The sequence below is a fragment of the Necator americanus genome, chromosome V, assembly GCF_031761385.1.
Source record: "Necator americanus strain Aroian chromosome V, whole genome shotgun sequence".
Classification (NCBI taxonomy): Eukaryota; Metazoa; Nematoda; class Chromadorea; order Rhabditida; family Ancylostomatidae; genus Necator; species Necator americanus.
The window spans coordinates 5,342,150-5,353,612 of NC_087375.1; the positions used below are offsets into that span (position 1 = coordinate 5,342,150).

Consider the following 11,463-nt stretch of genomic DNA (forward strand, 5'->3'; position numbering starts at 1 on the left):
TTCTTCAGAGATGGTGACCGGAGGTGATCACTCGATGCGGCACCGGTGTATCATCGGGTGCTAATTTGAAAGCGATCACTTTTTTTTGAAGCGAAAAATTGGTTCTGCGGTATATATGGCCTATGATACACGCACCATGCATCACCGGGTAGCGGCGGTACGCCAAGGACATCTGGCCGCATCAAGGAATGATACACTGGTGTAGCACCGGCGATTTGAATACGACCGCTACTTTGAGGGAAACAGTTATTTTTAGTGATTTTTTGAGCAATTTGCTTGGATCGACAAGAACATACGCAAAATTCTTCATTACATAATCTGCATACATATATTTACATTTATAATCGATTTGCATGAGACAGTGAGAGTTGAGATCGCATCGAATCTGAGTATCACAATTTGATGACGAGATGATAACACAACCCTGAGTGTTTAAGTGAAATCCTTTTCTTTTCGTACCCGATATTCAGAAGCTATAAGAATGAATAGAAATTATACAATGTAAAGGAGAATATAGGCAGCAAATTATGCTACAAATGTGTTGACGGTTCGGAATTTGATGGACTTGGGCTTAGTCGAACTTGAACACCCATAAGAGGACTTTGTATTGTTTCCTCTTTGCTTCTGGTTATAATCGGGTTCCTGAACAATTATTTTCGATAAATATGTATGTGTGTGAGACAAAGAAATCCCTTAAATCGAAATACTCGACTGACCTATAAATGATTGATGAACATTTTTCTGGATGACTGAATGATGATCTCCTGATTCCTATTGTGATAAGCAGCTGTTTCCTGAAAAAGATCGTAGTTTCAGAAGAAGGTCGCTTTTTTTAAATACACTGTGAAGGATGTAAGATTAAAAGAATTTCCCGCTACTGTGCATGTACGGTCACATTTGCGAATAAGTATGGTATGGAATGAGAAAATGGCGAGAAGCCGAGGATGAATTAAATAAATTTAAGTTTTAGGGTCAAGTAAGTCCAGAAAATACACTTGAAATAAATATTAAAAGAATAAAAAATAATAAATAAATATAAATAGAAATAACGCACTTGAAATACATGCACCAACTTGTATTCTCTGGAATTTTCTAGTCACCGTAGAACCGACAAAGCAGTAAGTTTAGCAAATGGTAGGAATACATTTCTAGACTTGTGGTACCCTATTTTTCCGTCTAATAAGATTTCCTCGTGTATAAGGCCGCCTGCTCTCGGCAGGAAGATCCTAAAAGTTTTTATTGTGAAAATCGATGGTTTTTTTTTCTGTGAATTCAATGTTTGTTGTTGTTGTGAAGTTGTTGTGATGTTGTAATGCTGTTGTTGTTTGTTGTGATGTTTGTGTTCTGATAATTGAGTTGTTCTCATGTTCACATTTATGTTTCTTCTCATATTTATCTGTGCGAAAATAGGACAAAAAAATAAACATAACTTTTTTTCCTTTTGTAAGGATCACCATTTATCTAACGCCGGTCTTATGCACGAGAAATTAGGGCAATTCAATAGAACAATTACATATCTATATTATTTTTTATTTATTTATTTATTGTTTTTTTTTTAAATTTTTCTATATTATTTCTACATTGTTTTCTAAAGGCAATTTTTTTGAGGATTAAAAATTTTATGTATGTAAATAATTATTCTGTTTGCCAGGAAAAGAAAACTTCTATTGTGGGCGCAACTTCTATTGTTATTATTAGATTCTTTTTTTCTGACAATTCAAATATTTGGAAGGAAAGCGAAAAAAGTCCTAAATTCCAAACGAACTTTCATCAAGCGATAATTTAAGTAGGAATTTTCTGGAGATCGTAATGTAGTATTTTGGTTTCATTGATGTAAGCTTTGATCAAAAAAAGTTCAAAGGCAAAACTTTCTCACTCACAAATTTTTTCTTTGAATCTCGTCACTCATTTTGGCTGATAATTTTCGTCTCCAGTTTCTTTACCCTTAAATTAATTAAACAGTTCAACTTGTTTACATTTGAAACGGTAACATATACTTTTTGAAATTACTACATCGTCACTTGCTTTACTATTCGCGTGACCCCCTGCTTATTCTCATTCTACTCTTTTGTCGTTGCTGGATTTTCTATTGTTTATTTGTATTCATTCCTTGCCTCTTACTTTGGACACGCCTTTGAGCGTAATAAATAAATAAATAAATAAATAAACAAATATACACACCTGATGCTTTCCGAACATAAAAGTAGAAGTAGTGGATTTAGAGCGGAATTGGTGCAGAACACAAGCATTACCATACATCCTGCCCATTTCCCTTCACCCGTACCAACAGTGATAACGATTTGACCAGCGATAAATACTATCATATTAATGACACATGGCAAGAGTAACCTGAAATACGGTAGAAATTGCTGACAAGCTTCTCTTTTTCACTAAAAACAGAAATAGTATTTTTGAATTGGATCCTAGTACCGTACCTGCTTTCAATATTACTTTGAGCTACGTGTATATGTGTATGCGATTTGATTGCTGTACGACGTCTATTAATGAGCAAAACTAACGACCATCTGAAATTTATTATCTTTATTAATTTGTTATCTATCTATTTATTATTTGTTTATCAGTTTTATTCCCAACTTTTTCTAGAGTTTTCAAGTAAATTTTAAGAATTTCAGCTCTTTGTAATCTTTTTCTCTTGTTGAAATCCATTTTAAAAAAGTTAAAAACTCCTATGGCGGATAGTGTTAAGCCGGAGGTAAAGTACCAACTATTGCAGTAGGACCGATTCTATTTGTGTCTCACTTGGATACGGCTGATTTTCTGGAACAGTGCCATCAGCAAAACGTAGATGATGATTACCGACCATCAACTTTCACTCCCCCGTTATCTCACCTTAAAAATTGCTTGAATGGTACTAAGGCGGTGACAGACGGGTGTCTTATCGATCTTTAAAATTGTTAGCTGTAGTTGGCATTTATAGCGGATTTTATTGGAATAATCCGTCAACTTCGCTGTCGTCATAAGAATAATACAATCGCATCACGGGATGAACTATCGTCGTCTATTACGTACAGAGATTATTTTAGATGACATGACGGGTAGACGAGCATCGCTGTTATCTGCTAATCCACTAATTACTATAATTATTCTATTATTCACGGATAGACGTCATTATGAATTATCACTCAGAGAATGCTATTCGTCTTTTTTCCTTTCCTGAAAATGTGTAGGAATGTTTGGCAGATCTATTCGCTACTCTTGAGATTGCAGATGCAGTTCGATAAATTATGCTAACTATATGGTTTTCAAGCATACCACGAAATCGACGAAATTGGTATATTTCCACGGAAGGATGAGCTTAGAGATTGAGATCGAACGGAAGAACACTCAATTCTCCCTGTCGCGGATTCGATGCGAGATCACCATTTATTCCATCTAAAGGGTTCTTCGGGGCGGGGACAGCAAGGTCCTGCAGCGCTCTTACGTTGCGTTCGCTTCAAACAGGGTCCAGTTTTAGCTCCATAAATGCTATAATTCCGCATTTTCTCATTCGTTCGAGCCGTTTTTCGTTTGTGGGTCAAGAAGCGGAACGGACAAGGAGAGCGAAAAAGCGCCAAACGAATAATAAGCGCAACTCTCGTGCAGTACCATCATCCAGAGGAGGAGCAAGAGGAGTTGTTGCAAGCTGGAGGTAATCGGGGTCTCTAAGACTGTATAGTGGTTTGGACCACACGCTTCGGCGTCCAGAGTTTACATATAGGTACGTGGATTTGCACTTGCACGGCCCGTAGTGAGAGTTTGGCAAAGTCCCGCCCGTTTTAGATTGTGGTATGTATATATGGGTAAAGTGGAGTGAAAACTGAGGAAGAACTCAGCGCGTACTGTAAGCAGTTGAGTACAAAGGAGTTACAGGAGGGTTGCGAAACAATTCATATGTATAGCCATATATGTGTGACTTCTGGAAGGGTGTGATGAGCCGGGCCGCGAGCGCCTGCGGTGCAGCGGCCCGAGTACCCTCGCTAGTGTGACAGCCTAGTCTACGAGCCGGCATATGGCCAGAGTAAGGGTAAAACACGAGAAAGTGTTGAGGTAGCCTCCCAGTAAGTGTCCCCGCGAGGCATATCGTAAACCATCGTTGCCGGACGCAAGCCTACTGGGCACCATTCCTTCGTGCGGGTAAACTCAAACCCCGACAATCCGCACAACCGCTTTTCCCAAGATGGTAGGCTCGCTGTGCCAGTTCCTTACGGGAGCCACACATCAATGAGCCTGGAAACTGGACCTGGAAAACTAGCATGCGCGGCCACAACACCGCGTAATCGTCCCGAAAAATGGCGTGGAAAACGGCCTTTGTGTTTAAACTTCCAACGGAGTACCTTATAGCGCGCCACCACTATACACGAGCGACATCTATGAACGAGCGTGCGAAAGTCAATGAAGTTCCCAAATCAGTCCATTCGAGCAGAACGAATTAATAAGCTGCTTAGGAAACCGGATCGCGTGCAGGGCGGCATGTTATAAAGTACTTTGTGGGGAATTCGAACGCGAAGATCCTTTCCACGTCTGATAGGCTAGACTAGACTTAGCTAGTGCCATCAACTAAAGCTCGGAATTGTTGAGCTTTATGAATGAGTGTGCAGGCTTACAATGTCTTGCGGGGGCGAGCCAATATGTCAAGTCAGCACTTTCATCCTCCGAGGCAAGTCTAGTGCCAATTTTTCGATTTTGTGGGATAAGAAAGTTGGTTGGCGGCGCCGCTCGGCACTAGGGCAGAGTTGAACATCCGATCATGCAGTCATAATCAGACCTCTTATCAAATCAAAAATCTTAATGGCGTTTATTTGTGGATAATATCAGAAGGATTAGTGGATAATAGCGTCTATTCTTCGTCTAATCCAGAAAGATCTTCGTAAGTAACAAACGGCGGTAGTTCATACCACATTGCGATTGTTTATGTTGGGATGCAAGCAGCAACAGAAGGATTATCTTAATAAAAGCTGCTATTAATGCTAACTACTACCAACAATTTTGAAAATCAGTGAGACACACGTGCCTTACGACTAGTGATGCACCCGTGTCTCACTGCCTTTATACCAACGAGGCAGTGAGGGCAGCAAAAGTATAATCAATCCTGCCGCAATAGAGGATGGTGTTTCACGCTTACATAGTCCCGTGAAGAGATTCCCCTTTCAATACGAGTGGTTTGATCAAGCGTCCCTGACCGTCTCTCAGAGGCGAGGATCCTCGTTGATAAGAGAGAAAAAAAGCTGCGAGACGTAATTTCCCTCCGTTTGATTACCCTAGCCTATAACTACATCTAATCGCATCTGCATAAATTGCATTCCTGGCTATGGATCAATATTTGAAGGGGAAGTCCCCATGCTAAATACCATATAACACAACTAACATCCCATATACTATGTAACATACGTGTAAAAAATAATCGGTGGTATAATGGCGGCCACATGATACGTGAGAAACATTGCCGATTGTCCACCGGAGAGGTAGAGAGCAAAATCTTCGGCTAACATCCCATATGATGATGGTTCATAGTAGAAAGTGACGTACCATGGTTGAAAATGTGTAGCTAGTACCTAAAACGACGATAGTATTTTTCAACTCTAAAAAACATTCTAAAAAAATATGAGACACAGAAATAAAAATAGAGGAAATTTCCGTTTTTTTTCGCAAAAAAAGCGAAAGAAAAAGAGAGAAAAAATTCAAAGAAAAGCAGAAGAAGGGAAAAAAAGAAGAAGAGCTTCTTAGGAAAAAAAAAGATTTTCTAGATGAACTTGCGGATAAAGTCGGATAAATTTACCTCCACTAAGGCAACAACGTAGCAACAACCGCACAACGCGTACGAGTAACGTCTACGTTGACATCGGAACGTATGCGGTGTACGTATCGCCGACCAACGTGACCATCCAACAACCGCATAATGCCATACCATTGAAAACCATGCCCAATCAAGATAGAGCTGAATTACTTTCAATAATCTTAAATTCTTCCATTTTAAGAAAAACTTCAAAAAAGAGATTACCATTGAATAAAGCAGATTTTCTATCTTCAATTGATCAATTTCCATTTTGTAATTGATTAAAAATTGATAATCTGATAATAATTGATCCAACTATTTCAAGAAATATTTCAAGAAAGAGGTGGTCGTTGGAGAATGCGATTTTTTTCTTCAATTTTTTAAAATTTAATTATTCCACTGTTTGAGGTTTTAGTTAATTAATACGAGGATACGAATTTTTTCTTATTCGTTTATATAATTAATTTTTAATTAATTAATAGTTCTACAGAAGCAAATTTTTCTCCAAACACTTCCTCTTTCCATTATATGGGAACTGTAGATAGAACATTGCTCACCTGTAGCCAATGTCGTGCACATTTCGGGATAATCTCCGATTTGAAGAGAATCGTTAATCCTGGCCATACGCCATAGTTAAATAACAACAATACGTCAGCAAATCCGGCCGATATTAAAAATCGATAACCGACAACTTCCTGAAATTCCTATAACTATAGAACTAACAAGTTTATGAGAAGGAAAAGTTGCTTTTTTTATTTATTTTGTTCACTTATTTACTTAATTTACTTTTTTTTGTTTAACTCATTATTGAAATTTAGTATTAACTCACTATCGATACTTCACGCCCAAGAGTTCCCCATTTAGAATTGAGCACCCTTGGAAAGCGAGACCCGAGTGTAAACATTTTTATGATAGAGAATCGCGACAATAAAAGCATTCATAAAAATAAACAGAAAAGAATCATTCATAAAAATAAACAGAAGAGAAGAAACAATATGGGAATTTCAAAAGTGTTTAGACTGATATTTGCTGACCTAAATCCGCAATTTTTTTTTCTAAAAACCTTAAAGGAACCGCACGCGGTTTTTCAGCAGAAAAGAAGACGCAGAGAAGAAAAGAAGTTCACTTATTTACTTATTTTACTTTTTTTTGTTCAACTCATTATTGAAATTTAGTATTAACTCAGAGAATGATTCCACAAGAAAAATTTTAGGACAATCATTCCCGTGTCCTGCACGAAGCATTTTTTTCCTGCTTCAAGATTGTTATATCATGCTATTGGGATTTCCTCTCCGATCCTTGGGATTTGAAAACTCCAACTTTGACTCAATTCCTAAGTCATATCTATATTATTTTTGTACTAAAGAATAACAAGAATAAAGAGAAGGTGGAGGAAGAAGAAGAAGAAAAAAGAGGGAAAAAAAAGAAGAAGAGAAAAAGGAAGATAAGCCTTACAAAACAATTGTATTAGGAGCTCAAAGAAGAACATGAAAAGTTGTAGAGCAAGGGGAAAGGGAAAAAAGAAGAAGAGAAGGAATAGGAAGATGAATGCCTTACAAAACAAAAATCAATATTCTGCAATTCCTCTCTTAAAATGTTGTAGGTGGTTCTTGGGGCACCCTCAATTCTCAATTTCTCAATCCTCAACCTTCCTTTCATCTGCTGGAGTTCCGCCTCAATCTCACTAAAGTTCTAGATTGTCTCCTTTCAATCAACATGTTCTGAGTAAATACTCTAGGGGCACTTGAATGATGCAGGAGGAAAGATAAAAAGAGGAAAAGAAGAGGAGAAAAGTGAAACTATTCATTTTGCGATACTACACAGCTGAAGAGTATATAGCATGAGTGCATCCTGAGGTCATAGACAATTTCTTTATTTGAATTAATTAATTAATTAGTTATTTAAGTTATTTAATTAATACAATTCCCTTTAAAAAAGTGTAGAATGATTAGTGTGCTTTACTGTTCTTTTCATAGTCTTAACTTCATATTTTCATTTTCATTTTCATTCCCATTCCCTCCTCGTTACCGATGTTTTTCTGTTTTTTTCTTTCTTCATTGTTTTTTTTTAATAATCACAATTTCATTACATTTCTTCTTCTTGAACTGATTATTTAACCATCAATTATTTTTTTCTTATCTAGTTAAAGGCAGCGTATCATGGAACTGACGAGGTAAGGAAATCCTAGGAAAAACGTAGGATTTAAGTTGTAAATTATGGGAATTGGCGTGGCTTCGCTCATCTTTTCCTAGTCGCCGTAAAAAAATGGCATAGAAGACGCAGTTCTTTCCTACGAAATCGGTTCCGACCCTTCCTTTTTGTGCACGTGCCGCTTTCATGAGCGAGCGGTCAAAAATTTATGAGGTCTTCTTAACAGCATATTCAAGTGTGAAATCAAGGAACAGGCTGTAGAGAGGACTGGATCGTGTACAATGGTGATCGTTCTAATGGAAGTCATAGGAATTACAGCGGTTCCCACGCAGTTTTTCCCGATGAATAAGGGGATTTAAGGGCAGCATACCACGAATCTGAGGTGGTGCGGATTTCAGGTGGAGTATTCGTATACGGGATCGTAGATTATTCAAAGAAGGGTGATTCCGTTCATTACTTCCTAATTGCCGGAGAAAACGGCCTGGAAGATACGGCTTCGAGCGTTCCGGCGCACTATTTTCTTCAGGGAGTTCGACTGGAGCGCGCCAGCCTTGTGCGGGGCCGCATCTTCCGGTCCGTTTTTTACGGAAATTAGGAAGAAATGGACGGAATCACACACCTCTCCATAATCTACTATCTCGTATACGAATACTCCACCTGAAACCCGCACCACCTCAGATTCGTGGGGTGATGCCTTTAAGCTTTTGGCCACGGTTGTTTCTGTAGTCTACAACAGACCTCTACGGTTTTCTCTAAGATCAGTTCACACTATGTAACGAGCAGTCTCAGAGAACCGATCGAAAAATCGATAGTCTATGTAGGAAGAGGAGAATCGAACCATCACTTCAATTGTTAGCCTCTATATTCCTCTACAATTCCTTTAATTCGAACTTTCTTTTTCAAAAATCAAAATGAAATTTTTTTTAGGGGATTCGGCAGTTTTTTGTTTCTTTCAAGTTTAAGAAGTTTCAATACATAGAGGTGCTGAGAAGCTGAAATTTCCTAGTGTGTTTTTTTCTGCCTTCAAATTCTAACCATGTTTCTTTTTTCCCCCGTAGTAATTCAGGATAAATCCCTGGCCATAGATCGCTTGTTCTTCCTTTCCTTGCAATTTTTTTTGCATCTTTTTGTAGTCTGTCACTACAAATTCAGCTAAATTCAACTACAATAAATAAATTGGCTCGGCTATAGTCAATAAAAAATTGCTAACCATGTACAATTTGGGTATACATTTCACACCATATGCTATACGTCTACGCTTTATTTGCTCACTCATTCTCTTGCAGCTGCATTTATGAAGCGTGACTAACTTGTCATTACCGTAAACAACGTTCAGCTGGCTATAGTTAAATGGATTCAGAAATAAATAGTAACAACCTCCCTATAAATGTTTATTGGAATTACGGTAGAATTTACTACATAGGTCTATTTTATTCGTTAACAGTAACGTTATTTATTAATTAGTGAATTTATAATAATCCCTAGTTTTTTTTTCATCCTCTTCCGTTTAATTTGAAAATAATTAGATTTTTTCCTGAAAATTTTGTAAAGAAAAAACCGTAGAGAATCCAGTTTAAGAGCATACTTCGGTTGGTATTTATGGAAAATCCAAAAAATAGCTAGCTAACTACATAGTTTTTTTTTTACAAAATTTTCAGGAAAAAAATCTAATTATTTTGAAAATACACGAAAGAGGACGTATAATAACTAACTAGCAGATATGAAAAGCGTAATTTGAAAGAAACACAATTTTTTTTTCAAAAAATTTACAAAATTATGCGAAAACTTTGCAAGGAGATTTAGTAGTAGATTTTTTACGTTTGCCTTCAGAATGACAACAAAAATTCCAGGCGATCTTAATCCAATAACAAAGTTGAATAATTTCTTGCGTTCATTGGTGTGTTGTCAAAACCAACGCTCAATGTCCGATTTCTTTTCATTTCTCCTATTTTTTCCCTTTCTCGTTCTCTCTTCTCCTTTTTTCTTCCCTTTCTTTTCGTTTATTTTTGTCCAAAAACGTTCAATTAAGTCATGGAAAGGCTAAGCAAGAAAAAAAAACTACCAAGAACTGTTTCTATTTTTTTCTATTTTTTCCTCGACCTTCATCAAGATGTAAATGAGAAAGTGGAATTCTCATCGAATATTTTATCCGGCGAAGAAAAATCACCACTTTATTTGAGCTCTTTCGATTCATGCGAATTCTTATGGGATCTCATTCAGGCAGGAAGAAAATTATCGCCTCCCCACGTGATTAGAACGATAAATAAACACAAAAAAAGAGTAGAAGTACACAAGAATAAACGAATGTTTCAATAATTATAAAAGTTTGAGAAAAAAAATCAATCAATACCTTATCTTGTCGTCGCATAATCTTCATAACCATTACATACAGTACTATCGATACTGAACCTATTCCAAATAGTGATCCACCGGCCAACGTGTCCTCCCAATCCAATGTCCGATTATACCAATTCGGATCATGCATGGCTACAAAGAAAAAGTAGAGATAATTTTTTCTGGTCAGATTTTTTTCATTCAGATATTTCAAGCGCAACAAATTACCAATTTAAAAATATTCCAAACAGAATAAATTAGAGTCTGAAAATTAGAGTCTAAAAATTACATTCAGAATACCTTTTTTTTTGCTAGCCACACAGACTTATACACGGAATGATTTCGGTTCGTTCGCGTAAACATCCACGAGTAATTGGCAGAAAATTGGATGAGAAGAGGTAGAGCCGGCAGTGTATGCGGATTTCGAGACAAGCTCAGAACATTTTCGAATGAAGAGATATGAAGAGACAACAAATAGATGAGTGGGAAAAAATCCAAGAAAAAAAACAACCAGGAAGTGGTTGTCGTTGTGTTGAGTTCAAAAATCAAGGAAAAAAATCCAAACCACCCGGGGACTAAACGGTTTAACCTAATCCGCTGTTGTTGCTGCTCGAAAAAACGGATATCGCCAATGTAGACTAGGCCTAAGGTCAATTTTTTCTTTTTCTTCTTCAAAAAAAAAACGTGATGGATTCATGGATAAAGCGTTGTTGAAAAATAAATCTTTGTTTGAAGAGTCATTCAAGATTGAAGAAGGTCTGAAGATTTTTCTTCAACACATTGAGGATCAAGCGGTTTTTTCGAATATCCATAATTTTTTCGCGTACTTTTTTTGCGTGCCAAATATCCGACTGGATCGACGGACAATATTCCAAGAAAAACGGATAATGAATACTGTTATTTAATAATAATAATAATAATAATATTGTCAATAATAATAAATTATATTATAGTTAATATCTCATAACTCCTCACAAAGTATTTCTTCTATGATGCTGCCCCACAAAATTACCAGACATTGACGCCAATTTATTAATTTTATGGCAATAGTAGAGTCGCTATTAGCGCCAGACATCGGGTTGGACCACCGGACGAACAGTAAAGCGCCATTATGGCGATGATGATGCCATGGAGTTGTTATGAAGCAAAGAAAGCTGTCTGTCAACAGAAAACAGAAGGTAATGAGAGGATTCTTGTGGATGAGA

At 37.0% G+C, this 11,463-nt stretch overlaps 1 protein-coding gene across 1 annotated transcript; it reads right to left on the reverse strand.

Moving 5' to 3' along the window:
* Window positions 1–530: 530 nt before the first annotated feature.
* Window positions 531–10,409, reverse strand: RB195_012978 (uncharacterized protein; the record flags this gene model as incomplete). The annotated part of the gene is made up of 8 exons (XM_064202598.1): window positions 531–642; window positions 717–794; window positions 2,182–2,349; window positions 2,436–2,525; window positions 5,389–5,552; window positions 5,777–5,935; window positions 6,331–6,468; window positions 10,275–10,409. 8 exons carry the CDS (start codon window positions 10,407–10,409, stop codon window positions 531–533), a joined length of 1,044 nt encoding a protein of 347 aa, XP_064058479.1.
* Window positions 10,410–11,463: the final 1,054 nt, after the last annotated feature.